This window comes from Cajanus cajan, chromosome 4 (genome assembly GCF_000230855.2).
Source record: "Cajanus cajan strain Asha chromosome 4, NIPB_CcT2T_4, whole genome shotgun sequence".
In the NCBI taxonomy this organism is placed as follows: domain Eukaryota; kingdom Viridiplantae; phylum Streptophyta; class Magnoliopsida; order Fabales; family Fabaceae; genus Cajanus; species Cajanus cajan.
In genome coordinates, this window is record NC_138520.1 from 52614625 (window position 1) to 52630075 (window position 15451).

The following is a 15451-nucleotide window of genomic DNA, read 5'->3' on the forward strand; positions in this document are numbered from 1 at the left end:
AATAGAAGGAGAGAGAAAGAGTGAGAATAAGTAATCGTACATAAGTATGAGCTTTTGGGCAACTGCACATATTATTAGCCTTTGGACAATTGTACGAGTATTAGCCTCTATGCAACTGCACATGAGTTTTACTAACGCTACATGCATGTAGATCTAGATAAGTCCGTGTCCATTACATCAAGTATATGAGTTGTGATTGAATTAAGTGATATGTTACTGTTATTCTATTGTGTTGCTTACATTCTTAATATCATTTATTTATATTGTATGACTCGTGAATGCTAATGAATGTGATTGATATACGAGTGATTTACTGTTTAAACTATTGCAATAATAATTATGTAATTTATATTATATCCCCTATTATGTGTTTATGTGCACTCAACCTTATCTCACACTGGGAGCTAGAGCGAGATGTATCTAACTCCATTATTTTGTGTTGGTTGATTTTGTTATATGTGTTTTGCAGGTGAAGGTCATGATGATATCGATGATGAGGCATGATGCCTTGGGTATGATTTAGATATGTTTTGATATAGGATGTGATATCGGGATTATTAGTTTAGGATTTTTTATTCTATTTACTTGGTTTATTTCATCTTGTTTAGAAATATTGTATTCATGTATTTTTTTGGATGACCACTATGGTCTAGTCATTAGTTTGGAGACATAAATTTTGAACTTGTTGCGTTTTGAATCAAATGTGAATCCTCCATCCTTAGAGACATTTTATGAACAATTATTTATTTTAAATAATTTTTATTTAGATGAGTTTCTTTTACATCATTAGTATTTATGAGTATGAGTATACGAGATAAAGGGTGTCATAGGTTTTATTTGTGGTAATTATTAATGAACTTCACACACTTGGATATTTCTCCCACTTCAAGGTTGTAGGGAGAGAAATACCGTAACAATATACGTTTCCTCAAACTTTGTTAAATACTCCACGACAAATTATACTTCCTTTGTTTGAGTTTTAGGAATGTCATCTCCTTTCAACAATCAAGCATTGACGAGTATTCTCCCACCAATACTTAGCCTTCTTAGCGAGCATGAAGGTGTCATATGCCATCTTTTGTCTAGTTGGATATGCCATTTCATGAAAAATATTTTCAATTCCCTCAATAAACTCTAATTAAGTTCCATCCAAGCTGTAGCCTCCCTTGAAGGTAGGTAATTTGTTCTTTTAGAAATGATCCAATCCATTATTCCTCGCAACTCCACCAACAACTCTACTATTCTGATTCCCACAATATGTATAGAGAATTAATTATTGAATGACCGTTCATACCAAACACTTACTTCTTTAAATTGTTGAGACCATAAAAGATGTAACAAAAGGTAAGATCAAATCAACAAAACAAACGAAGTAAACATCACAAACAATTCAATGTAGACAAAGAAGACATAAAAAACACATAATAACACATTAACCAAAAAAAATGACATGTTCTAATCCTATTAAATGTGACATCTACTCCTCCTTTATAAAGAGAATTTTGCAATAAAAGAAAAGGCAAAACTCTTAAAACTTCTTTTAAATGTTTCTCACAAACGATTAAAGTAATTGCAGTTCAAACAACAATTTGACATTTAAAACAAAACCAAAAGATAGTATAAATGTTTAATAAAAAGGTTGACACTTTAAAGGTCATACATCAATCTAAAAGCCAACTATAACAAAAAAAGAAAAAAACTAAAACAAATGATGTCACAAATTAATGCAAAACATGTAACAATGAAACTCAAGTCTTGGTGTTACATCCTTTCAAAATAAGGCACCTAAAGTATTAAAATCTAATTCCTAAGCCTCTCCATCCACCCAAATATCAAGTTGATCCTCACTTGAAAATGATATTCAACCTAAATATAAACAAAAAACTAGGAGTAGGATACACATCTCACTGATGCTCTTAATATGAAACAAAGATTGGGCAACAACAAAATACAACAAAGTATATAAAAACAAAACAATGCATTATAGCTCAACACATCAAAGAAAATAATATGTTATGCAATGCATCTCATATTCTAATGTCAATATGCATGTGGTGTCTAAGGATGACAATAGGGTAATGAAGTTTAGTGGAAAACACATAGAAGGGGGGTTGAATGTGTGTGAACGAAGGATTTTAAAAACCATTTTCGCAAAGGTGCTTCTTTCCGTCAGAAAATAATATTTTAACTCCGTAAGGAAAGTGCAATATTGGTTAAAAATAACTTTACGTCTGAAGATCTATCGTCTGTTCGAAAATGGTTTCTTCAGTCAAACAAATATAAGTTCATCCAAATATTGTTTAGAAAATAGATAGTAGTAGACGGAGTTTTTCAGAGTGATAAGTCAATGTGAGTAAAGTAGTGTTTCTAAATCAAATAACAATGCACAGAGCTTTTATACCGGTTCACTCGTTCTGAGTTACATCCAGTCTCCTTCAACTAAAGGGTTCCACTAATCACAACGAATTACAAGTATTCTTAACCACTTCTGGTTCGTCAACCTCACTTGCTGACGCTAGTATTCTTAAACCACTTCTGGTTGCCCAAGTATTCTCAACCACTCCTAGTTCGTCAACTTCACTTTCTGATGATATTATTCTTAAACCACTTCTAATTCTACAAGTATTCTTTTGCTAGCCTCTTCAGGCTTTACAGAAAATAAGAGTTTTGAGTGTGTTTGTAACTCTCACAAAGAGAATGGGATGGTTTCAACACTCACTAAGGTTTTCAACCCTAGTTTTACAAAAATGTGTTTAGAGTGTGTATGTAACTCTCACAGAGAGGATAAAATGATTTCTACACTCACTAAGATAAATTATCTTAGTTTTACATAGATATTCATCTTTTGCACAAGAAGAGAGGTGAGATTGTTTTGACGTTTGTTTTTACTTATTGCTTGTTGCTTCTCTTCTTATCTCTTTTCTTCTCAAGTCTTGTTATTTATAGCCTTGTGATGGATCTTCCCGTTGTTTGAATTTGAATATGTCCATTGAGGTGGAGCTTTCCATTGGTGCAGATAAACGTTCGTTTATGGCTACACATATCTTGTTCATTTAATGCGTTTGATTTTGCATTAAATGCTTTGCTTGCTCAATTTGTATTTCGTGTGAAGTACTTTGCATAATTTTTTCCCTTTTGTTTTTGACTTCAATCATGACCTAGGTATGTTTGTCCTTTTTCCGTAATTGTAGCTGGGGAGGTGTTGCCTTTCTCTGAAAAGTAGGTGTACTTGACCTGACACATGTAACTTTGACTTGTGAATTCGCGCTCTTCAATTTTTCTTCTTTCTTTTCATTTCTTTGATAACTCTGTTTGATTTTCTTGTGAGTGGAGATGATATGTGAACTTCTTTGTTGTGACTAGTGGACTTTAGACGGTTTTTATCATGCTTTATTGGCGTCTGAAAATTTAAGTCTCTGTCTAAGAGTTAGACTTAGACTTTTTCATCTCGTCTGATCAGTCTTGAGGGTGAACGACTTTTATTCCGTCTGGAATGTTTCTTCGTCTTGTGTTATCCAACGACTGATGATTGCTTTGTTGACTTATATATGATTGACTGTTGAGCTTCATCTGATTTTTATCTGGTGCTGAACCAACTTTTGTCTTGGTCTAGTTTTGCTCCTATTTGATATTTGTTTCGGCCTTGCGTCTGATTTCTTATGTTGCGCTCTAGGTTGTTCTTGAAATATCTTTGTCTGATGTTCGTTATCGTTTGTACACATTTCATGATCCATCTATCATTTGTTTTGTTCGTCCGTGCTTCATGCTTTAGTTTTCCCTGCTTTTATATTTATCTGAGACACTGGCACACGGTTTAGTAATAATAATGTGTATTATATTTGTCATGTTCAAAACCTCGCTAGGAATTGCTTTGTTTGACTTAATAGGTAAGACAGGTGTAGGTTTTAATATCCTTGTCCCCATCCCCGCGTTCATACCCTATATCCATCTTCGTTCTCATACCTGATGAATATGAAATTTATATCTTCATCCCCATTCTCGTCAAGTATCAGGTATACTTGTATCCACCTCACAATCTTTAGAAATTAGTTAATTCTTTTTTACAAAAAATATAAAAAAATTTTTCAAGATAGAGTAGTAATTACAAAATTACGTTAATTAAGTTTCATTTGGAATAAATTTAAAACAAAGTAATCAAATAAATAAAAAATTAAATTAAGTTTTTAAAAGTTTAAATTGGGGATATGTATAGGTACAAGTACAAGTATATAGTGGGTAAGTATATATCCATCCCCGTCCTTGTATATTACCCATACTTGTACTCATACTTGGTCAAATTGAGTATTTCTTATTAAAATTGGGATGGGTTCGAGTATTAATCACGAGTACAAATTTATTTGTCATCTTTAATGACGCTATCTCAAAGACTCAATCACAATTAGCATAGTCTAAGAGTACATATATGTAGACAAAATAACTTGACCCAAGCACCTAACACCAAACACTCCTAACTAGGTGGAAAATTCATTTGTTTCTTGTGAATGTTACAAAGTTTTAGTAGGTATACCCACCCACATCATGAGCTATATGTTTCTAAACGAAGTACACTCCCAAAGTTTAAATTTAAAGATCCTTAATGTAACCTCCTTGTAATAAGATTTCACTCCTATATCTCAAATCTCAATTTGTATGGATATGATGCATGTCTCATATACCAATATGTTATCATAAAATTCTTAATATATATATATATCCCATTCATCATTATTTCATGTCTAGCTAGTGTATTCTCACATCCATTTGTTCTCATGTTATAACTAGTCTCATAAGGAAAAAAAACTTAAGTTTCATTATTAATCTTAATTATTATTCCTCACTATCCAGTGTATCTGTGCTTAGCATGAAATATACCAAAGCATGCTTAGCATCATAGGCACAAGGAGTAATCTTTGTTCTCTATGCCCCTCATGCTTAACGTGAACCATTTCACACTTAAGTCAAAATGATTGTAGCTTATTGTTGTTCTCACACTTAGTATAGACACTTCCATGATCATTGTTATATATATATATATATATATATATATATATATATATATATATAATTAGTAAAAAAAATTACAAGTGCTAGGAAATATATATATATTTTTTTAAAGTTTATGATTTACACTTGAAGTTAATATGATGAGGAGGGAGACAACATTTGTATAAAACATAAGTAAAAGTAAAATGTGGGGAACTAATTATATTTTCAACTTCATATTCTCATAAAAGTAAAAAAAAATTTCAGTGTGTCGGGGAGCCCCCTAAATGACTAATAAATAAATATTTTACATATTATCAACCCTTATATTAAATATGAACCACTATATTGTTAGAAAACATTTTTAGGGACTTTTCTATAATAAAAATGTTTTTAGGTACTTTTCTTTTATGAGAGAGTTTTTAGAAGTTATTTTAAATTTTTATGTATTTTGATTTTTATTTATCATATTTGTTTATGCATTAAATTTTAATATTTTTAAAATAAATTATAAATAATTAAAAATAATCTTGTATCACAATATAAATTATTTATCATAAATATAAAATATAATTTATATTTTAAAAATATTTATTTATATAATTTTTAAATATATTAGTTATATATTCAAACATTATATTATTTTTATAAAAATTATTATAAGTTTTAGCTATATATAATAACTATTTAACCATATAAAACACATTCTAAAATGTTAGTTAGCTTTGAATAACTCCAATCGGAGCAACTCACATGAGTTGTTTAATACATTTAAAGGTGTGATTAATGATCCCTACCGTATCATGTTATTATTAAAGCAACTTATACCTAATTTTACTTCAATGAAAAAAATTATAACACTCATAATTTTGCTTCAATGGAAGAAATTATAACAAACTCATAATTTTATAAGTTTTTTTTATGTTAACTTAATTATGTATTTTCATTGAGTCCAAAATGTTGTTTTTAATAGTAAGGAAAAATTGTTTGCTAAAAAAAATTGAAAACTTTTTTAAGAAACTTTTACCGCTACCTGAGATTATTCTATAGAGAATTATTTCAAATAAATGGAACTTCATTGAAATAACTGGACAAGCATCTCTCATGATCTTAGTAATAGAGAACATTGAAACATAAATAGTTTCTGCTATATTAATTAACTTAAAAAGCGAACAAGAATATCATTATGAGTTGGTCATCTCCCATAAAAACATATAAAAAGTTCTTTTAAACGCAGTAAGTTCTTTTTTTACTACTCCTACCTAGATCAAGCCTTTTGAAAGAATTTGGGTATCTCTCCATGCATAATTGATTTACATTGAAAAGTTCAACTAAGGGAGGAGAAAGCAATGATGTTATGGTTGAATACAGCATAGAATGCAGAACTTCGTATTCCTTGCTGATTTTGACATCTGAATCATTGAAAAAGTATTAATCATTAGATTTGGTAAATATTAACGAACTAATTGTTATTCATTCCATAGAATAATTGAATTTGTTCGAGTGGTTTGTCAAATGCTACCGATCTCTTTCCATACTTTAATTAGATCCATGCATTATTACGTTATATTAGTTAATCATATAAATAATCTGTTGTTCATCACAACAACTGTGGCCTAAAAGGGAACATACATAGCAGACAGAGGGTTAACGATTTTGTAATTTTAACATTTGTTGGTCTCTTTTTCTCTTATTCTTCCTTTCCCTTTCTATGCTTTTTAAGGGAAATAAGACTTTATGAACGTGTCAATAACTTCATACAGCAGAAACACATCCAAAACATCTAAACCCTATACAAACACAGAAAGAGCACTAATTGAACTTGTAACACCACGTTTATTAATGATTAATTGTCTCGAATAAAATAATATCAGTTTCTCCTACAAAAAGTGATATACAATAACCGTTTTAAGTTAGATACAGGAATTAAATTAGTATATTATAGGTTTACTCTAATCGGATATACTTTATAGTAATTGAAAATACATTTTTATATGATAATATACTATTAAAAATTTAATTTATATTAAATATAGACTATGGTATAAAAAAATGAATTTATATTAAATTCCAGAAGCTAATTAAATCTGACTAACAAGCCTACCATATCTAATAATTAACCCTTGTGGTAGAAAACCTGAAGGGATTTTTATTTTGTCAATTGATTTTACACTAGGTCGATTACTTTTGGTTGGTAATTCTTGCAACAGATATATGGTTGATTGATTTGTTATTAAAAATGTGTTGGGCAGCAAAATTTGTCCAATAATTTGAATGTTGACTTAGTTTGAGATGATCGTGTCTCTCATGATTCTCAAGCTTAACATCTCTTATAATTACAACTTTTGGTCTAATAATAGTGGAATGCGTGCTTATCTTTGAAGCGATATCAAAAGCAATGACAAATAATGACAAAGGAGAGATTGTTGGTTTAATTTATATATTTGTTCATTATCATGCAGTGACTAAACAGGATGCGTTTTGATGGTGTTGGAGATAATATAGATTGATCTTACATGAATAGAGGATTGGATCCAAATTATTATGATGGAATCTTAATTTGTCAGTTTTCCTCTATTCTAAGTTTCAATTTTCACTTAAGGACTTGTAAACCTGAAATGGCCACAGGGTTGGACCTGATTAGAGGATGCATTTCTGATTGGAGAATGATGTTCTTTCACAATGAATCGATTGATGTTTGAAATTCATATCAGGTTTCTTAAGCAAAGATAATAACCACAGCTGTATGCTTTCACCTCTCTCTTTATTTGGGTCTAATGTCATTTTCTTGTCTTGCACTCAAGAAAACGTGGCATTACATAAATAATTTTTAGTGGATGGCATTACCTAAAAGATTAACAGTAGTATCTATGTTTTCATGCAATTTCAAATGTTGTTCAATGATTTTCTCATATTCTTTGATATTTTCTGAACTCTTTTTCGATATCCACGATTCAACGATGCCACGTGAGGGCCATTAATTTACTGTGCAACACAAATGCATTAATGCACATAATTTAAGCAACACAAATGCATTAATCACTCCCCTCCGCTGACCAATTATAAAAACTCAAATAAAACTTGAGATAAAATTGTGTTCTGATGTGACAGTAATATTATACAAGTGTAAACAATTTTTTATCATTAATTAATTTTTCAAACCACAAAATTATGAATAAAACTCATTGATTAAGAAATGAAGGTGTGAGTCACAATATTTTTTGAATAATTTTTATTAGATTTTTTAATTAATGATAATATATATTGTGACTTTGTTGGCATTTCTCTCAAGTAATTCATGTCCTATATCAACACTACAGTCCTTTGAGTAATGATTTTATTGAAAAGACAGAAAGTGATGATAAAATAAGACAGAATGTTCTAGTTCGTTTATAAACATACATGATGAAAAAGAGGAAAGGGGTAAATCTATTAGAAGACCTCGTGAATAATATAAAATAAAGTGTAACAAATTAACAATTAAAGTTGAGTGGTAACTAAAGCAGAAAATAGTTACCACTTACCACAAATGAAGACCATTGTGTTCTTCCAAATATATGTTTTCCCTTGTAAAATCCATCCTATGATGTGTTTGACCACACGGTTTATTCCTTCATGATGGAAAATGTCACGAACATTAATCTTTAGAAATGGTACCCTTGGTAGGTGGGGACCCATGCACAACGTGTCTCGTGTTGAATAGAACCTCACTGTCACTGGTAGGTGTTGTCCTTAAACTTAATTGTGTATCTCAACTCTCAAGGGTGTTACTCTAAAGTTAGCTAACAAAAGTGTTGAATCAAATTTAAGTGAGAAACGAAAATGGGCATTGATGTTGACTCAAATTATTGACATAATTTTTTCTTAAAAGTCTGAATGGTAATTAAAGGGGGAAAAACTGGTCGTTGATGGTGAGAGGCTTTGAAATGCATAAAATAGGGACATAAAATCTTACAGTTGTAGAGCATGAAATAATGGATGGTTGGTAAAACAAATGATGGGTTTTTTTTATAAAAAAAAATAGGGCCTTTGATTTTCTCCCCAAACAAAGGAAGTAAAGTTGCCAAAAACCCCAAAAACAAGTTATTTCCTTGATCCTAAGGTGAAAGAGGGAAAGGGGTCCCAAAAATAAGTGGGAAGTGGGTGATATAGCAGTGACAACTTTACTTAGTAGGGCACCTACCCTAATGATCATTATAGTGCCTTATAAATCTCTCAAAACATTCTCGCTTGGTAGGGCCTCATTTTCTCGTCATTTTAGAAGGACAATCTAAAGCTATTTCATTGAAAGCACATTTTTCTTTCTTTATCTTTCTATTAGGAACATGGATTTCAGTATCTGATTATGACAATTGAACTGCAAAATTCAACCTAAAATTAGGCAAAAGGAAGACCCATTTCAGTTGAACTTAAATTTTCTGCAGTGGTTGAAGATGATAAATAGAAACGGAGATTTATATTACAAGCAACATAAGGAATTAAAGTTAAAAAAAAAATGAAAAACAAAAAGTATAGCATTAAATCTATGATCACTATTTACCCTCTAAAGGGGAATATAATTTTTTTTATCAGAACTGCTTAGAACTTTTTAAAGTGCTTATGCAAGCAATTCACTGAAGAAAAAGCTTAATGGTTCATGTACTGAAAGCCAGCTTTATCAAATTGATAAAACTCTGCCATGCTAGATTGTCTGATTAAGTTGGCACTTTTTGTTGGCCAATCTCATATAACTCTTAGTCTTCAGGTTGATTTTGCACTAACTTTATGTAATAAAGTCATAAAGAAATGGGATCAGTTATCCCAAAAAAACAAATTGGCATAATTGAGAAAATTAAGCACAATGGACAACTTAACTCAACCAAAGCCAATTATGCTGTTGCTTCACAGGCTTCTCTTTATGGATTAATAAATAGAATACTCTGTGACAAAATATAAAATTAAAAAAAGAAACTAACAAATGTTATTGAAGGGAAAATTCAATTGTTAAAGTGATTAAACTTGGGCACCAGCTACTGCTACACGCTGTATGTTCCTTGTCAAAGTTTTGTTTCATTTATTAGTTACCATCATTGTTAGCATAAATTATGAAATATTAAAAATTCAAATGAAGGAACGCGCATACTGAATAGTTAAGGAATAATAGAGAAGGAAAGAACTATATAAATAATATCAAAGATTAAAAAAATCACATTATTTAATCTGTAATGCAATGTAAATTAATGTATACAATTAAAAATCTATTAATTTAATGTAGTAATTGTTTTTGTCTCTTTAATAATTGTTCACATTAATTCTTAATAAAAATATCCATCAATCCATCCTTTGACACGTCCCTATATGATTAGTCGTTTGTAGTTTTTGGAGACAAGGTTGTCAGATTAACACTTTCTATTGCGATTTGTTTATCTTCTTTATTTTTGAAATAAAAATTAGGTATTATACAATAATAATAAAATATGTGCAACTCTGCTGTATACAGCACCACATTCAAAGCATCTTTTCTATAATTAAATCACACTAATCTGAAACCAATTATAGACCCAGCAATATTAAAATAGCATGAGCAGAACCCGGAAATCTTTTGTTAAACCTTACAAACTGGATTTTTGCTAACAACCTCTCTGAAAAAGATTAGTGTAATATCTCCAGAGTATCTTTTCCAAACCTGAACTCCACTACAACCCCTTTTCTTATTCATAAAATTAATAATAAAAGTTGTGAAATTATAAAGCTCAATGATTCATTGGGCCTAGTCAGAAGTTCACCACTGCCAACCTGGGATTCCTTTAATGTTCACACATATTAGTAAAAATTTAGTGTTTTCTCTGAAAGGGGGTGGTTATAACTTCTAACTTCTAACCTCTAACCTCCACAATTTCTAATACTTTTCCCTTGGATTTTTCTATTCCATTAATTCAGTAAAAAAAAAAAAAAAAGGCACAGAAGCTTCCGCTTTTGGTGAACCAAAGAAAGTTACAGGGAAAAAAACAAAGAAAAGGGCAGAAATTATAGTTGACCACAGCTAAAATTAACCAAATGTCCTAATCACTTAAATTAGAATTAGAATTTTAAGATAAGAAAATGGTCCCACTAATACAGCTGGTTAGCAACACAAGTGAGAATCACATCGACCAGATTACGCGATTTAGGAGAAGGTTAATTGACATGACCTTTAATGCGATTTTAATAAAGCCCCACGAAAATTCTTTGTGGGTTGATGTGATGTATGAATTATATAAAGCTTACAATAATAGACAAAGTGAGGAGGGATCATAATCATAATAGCGGGTAGTAGAAAAACTCCTTTAATTAGCACTATATCTTACAATTGGTGCCGTAATAATAAGAAATTGCACCAAGAGAATACAGAATCGGTCCTAAAGATTTTACAGTGAATAGTTGTAAAAATAAAAATAAAAAATTAAAATTGAGAAGAACTACCCCTGAGCCTGATGATTAAAAATTAAAATCATGGAAATTAAGGGTAAGAAAAGAAATGGCTAACATAAGGACAAAAGAGGCTTCTATTAGACCTAGTGATGAAAATAATGGCTTAATAATTCAAGGGGTCGTTCAAATTAAATCTCTTCTTGTTGTGTACAACAGCAGTCTTCCTATGATTTTCCTCTGAGCTTCAATTCAGGCGTAATGAATGGTGATCAGAGCTTAACTTTCATAGGGGTACTTGATTTGAGCCTACATTGGACAAAAAAAATTAACATAAAGATCAATTTGTTGGGCCTAATGAAAATGATGTGTCATTAACATATAACATATTTTCTCTTTGCTTTATACCGTTGAAACTCTGAGATTGTAATGGTGTTTTCCTATTTGCAGTTTGGCCAAATCCCATCTGAACAATGGTGTGGAGGTCATCTTCAGAGAATGTTATTGGATACTGGAAATCATTGGATAAGAAGAATTAGAAAAAGTGCACATGAAACAACTTTAAAAAAAAAATACACTTTTTTTCTTCCACTTTTTTGAAGAGAAACTAGAAGGAATTGATTACCTGAGAGCTACCTTCATTAAACCCACTTAGGTGTGGTAACTGCATGCCAAGGTTTTGGCACAAACCAGTATCTAATGGGTCCACTGAAGTGTGGGTCACAGTTCCATTAGGAATGTTATTGTGGATTGCTGGGTTTGGCTGAGGGTGTTGCCCATAAAAGGCTGGTGCTGAGGAATCTATTGGGAATATTGGGTGTGCCAAAGAATTATTTGATTGAAATATCTGAAATCACCAAAAAGCCAACAAATCCCAACTCAGGAAAAAGCAATTATTTTTATTTATTTTTAGTGAAAAAAGCAAACCCATTGTCTAGAGCCCTGAAACTTACATCTTTTGAGATTAGACTCTCAATACTAAAATCCAGCCTGGTGTTAACAGAAGCCAACTTCATAGACAGAAACTGCAACAGCAAAAGGCATTCTTAATGAGCAAGAAATCTTAAACATTATTATGACATCATTTGAGATGCTTATTTGCTAAGACATTTTTACCTCAACTTGGCGCTGCAATGACTGAACATAGTTTATAATTTCATCAAGCATAAGTGCTTTGCCAGTGACCTACATGGAACAAACAATTCATAACCAAATTAGTAAAGGAACACATTTATAGACAAAAAACCAACTGAATTGTTTGAATTCTGATTTAGCTTATTGCCACATGCACCTTGTTGCAACCTGGGACAAGATCTTGGAGAAGCTTCATTCTTTCACTGATTTTCTCCCTCCGAACCTATTTCAAAATTAGTTTAACAGGGTCAAACTCAAATACAGCACATGGTTGAGAAAGAAAATGACAGTGATTCTTAATTTCTTACTCTTTCTGCTAGACTATGACTATCCGTGGCTTGTCCTCTTCTTGCTCTAACATGAATGTAATCCTTTGGAGGCTCCGGAGGTTTTGCGTTACTCTTGTTCTGTTTCTCATCATTAGCATTACTAGCACCCCGTTTGGATTCTTCCTCTGCCTTCACTTGGCCATTCTCATTTCCCTCGCGTTCATTAGGCTTGCTGCGCTTTGCATTTGAGTCTTCACTAGCTTCAGCAGCCTGAAGTGAAAGACCCTTTGGGATTTAGGACATGCCCATTTGAATCTACAGTGTAAAACAAAACAATTTTGAATTTTGACATGAGAAGTCCTTACCGTAGGAGGGTTGGTGGAGGTTGAAGTTTCCTTGGCTTTTCCTTTGGATGGACCTTTTCTTTTCCTAGAGTTGATATAAGGGGAAGGTTTCACCCCAGTGTCCCCATTTGGAGTTTGTTCAGAGATTGTGGATTCCTCTTGGGAATTGGCAACTTCCATTAGGTCTTGCAATGGAGAATTCTTGTTTGATCCAGGCACTTTCAATGATGGACTACTTGAGACTCTAGGGAGCTTCCCATTTTCAACCAATGGAGAAGATCTCTGAGCCAATTCAGCATTAGTGTTGAGCCCCAATTGGGTGGTCCTCCCATTGAAACTCCTACTTCCAAAGCAAGAAAACTTTGCAGCCCTCTCAGCAAAGCCAGGATCAGCTGAGAATTCTGCTACACTGGAATTCAAGGGCATGCCCTCTTTCACTAAGTGGTTCAATCCCGAGGGGATCTTGTTCATGTTCACCTTTGGAGGAGAACTCAAAGGGGTGCTGTAACATGAAGTGTTGGTGCTGTTATTGCCATTGATGTAGGGAGATGCAGAAACCAAAGGCTGAGAATGAGGTGAGATCTCATCACCACCACCACCACCAATGTTTCCCAATTTTCCAATCAATTCCCTGATGACAAAATTCTCACTTGACATGTTGGAATTGGAAGCTGCAGGAGAAGACACCATTGAACTCAGTGCTGAATCAAACTGAAGACCGTGATCCGTTGACTTGTCCCATGTTGGGGTGTAGAAGCAATCCTGGGTCTGCTCAGTCGAACAATTCAAAACTGTGACTTGAACATCCATGGCAGAAGACAGTGATTGCCATGAGGGTGGACAAGGAGGTGGTGCTGAAGGCTCAAAATGCAGCTGAGGGGGCACACCAGCATTGAGAAAGAATTGGTTTTCCATCAAGGAACAGATCAAGCACAAAGACAATCAAGCCCCAAAAAAGAGAAGGGTGGTGAAGCCAAAAGTTGGATAAATGAATGTTATGTTATGTCTCTCAAGGTCCCAAAAATAAAATGGTTACTTATGAATAGATTACATTAGAGGGTGGAATGGAGTGATCAATTTGAGAGGGGTGTGGGTTTGGTGTGAAAAGGGGAATGAAATTTTTGTGGTAAATAAAAAGGTAAGCAAAGGGAAAGAGGGAAGGGGGTTGATGGGGATGCAGTGGGGGGCCTAAATAGAGATCCAACACAAGTTGAGTCCAAGTTGTGTATGTTTGACCTTTTGTTTTCTTGGAGTTGTTTATAATATAGTTTCCAGCATCGTTTGTTGCATAGGATGGGTAGCAGTGGTAGTCAGTAATGTGTTACTTTTTTCTTTTCCCTCACGCGGGTATTTTTATCTCATCCAGTTAAAGACTAATCTCGTTCACTTAGGATATTATAATTGTATCTGTTCAAGGAGAACACTAGTAATTTTCTCGTACTTTAAGGACCGAACGAGAGTTCCAATCGAATATTTTGGTGAGGGGAAAGATACCTGCAAAAGAAACTCCGACGCTCAAGTTAGGACAAACACGAATATCGATAATAATTAATGAACAGTGACATTATCTCGAGATGTGAATTATTTATAATGATATTAATGGGCCTTGCCCTCCATGGCCCTGTGATAGGGTTACCTGATTAGGTAATATGCCCTTAATTGGCTTATACGCACGATTAACCCCTAATCATTGTTTAGGGATGGCTACAGGTCTCCTGGATTACTTCGCCCTCAAGGTCCTTCGGCTATTAGAGATGCCGATTGGGTGTCGGCGATCAGGTGCAACATGATAGGTCGATTGGATAGGATCGTTCTTAGCTTCCATTCGGGCTGACTGGATGTAAGTGGCCGATGTGCGTTCATGAGGACGACCTAGGGATGACCAGTTTGATTACTTCCTATGCTGACGTATCGAAGGGTATGGCCGAATGGTACTACCCGTACAGTAATGATTGTTAACTTAAAGGTTTTTCTTTGACGAAATTTAAAGGTTTTTTAACGAAAAAACTTAGGATATTATTTTTATGTAATACTGACATGATTACTAATATGAAGGTTTTTGCACATAATGAAGATTGATCACAAGATTCTCTATTAAATAAATTATCTCTAAGCAAAGGGTAAGTCAAGGACTAATTCACTTGTAATAATGCGATAATCGCTAATATAAAGATTTTCTTACATCATAGAATTTTCAATAAGAGACTAATTCTATTCGTAATAATTAATATAATAACTACTAACTTAAAGGTTTTTGCATATGGAGATCTAATACGAAATTATCTACTAAATAGATTGTCTTTAAGTATAAAATGTCTAATTACAACGTCAATC

General features: G+C 32.7%; 1 protein-coding gene across 1 annotated transcript; it reads right to left on the reverse strand.

The window, feature by feature from the left end:
- Positions 1 to 11272: 11272 nt before the first annotated feature.
- On the reverse strand, positions 11273 to 14344 carry LOC109814282 (transcription factor bHLH62). The gene is made up of 8 exons (XM_020378669.3): positions 13139 to 14344; positions 12813 to 13043; positions 12662 to 12727; positions 12487 to 12555; positions 12324 to 12395; positions 11996 to 12217; positions 11779 to 11881; positions 11273 to 11679 (listed from the first exon to the last, which is right to left on the reverse strand). Exons 1-8 carry the CDS (start codon positions 14030 to 14032, stop codon positions 11657 to 11659), a joined length of 1680 nt encoding a protein of 559 aa, XP_020234258.1. The 5' UTR covers positions 14033 to 14344; the 3' UTR covers positions 11273 to 11656.
- Between the last annotated feature and the right edge of the window lie 1107 nt (positions 14345 to 15451).

Excerpts from the sequence above, each read along its gene's own strand:
- LOC109814282 (XM_020378669.3), bottom strand. The coding sequence starts at position 14,032 with ATGGAAAACCAATTCTTTCTCAATGCTGGTGTGCCCCCTCAGCTGCAT. Across the intron at positions 12,396-12,486 it reads CATTGCAGCGCCAAGTTGAG|TTTCTGTCTATGAAGTTGGC; the intron begins GTAAAAATGTCT and ends TTGCTGTTGCAG. Across the intron at positions 11,882-11,995 it reads TTAATGAAGGTAGCTCTCAG|TATCCAATAACATTCTCTGA; the intron begins GTAATCAATTCC and ends AATGATTTCCAG.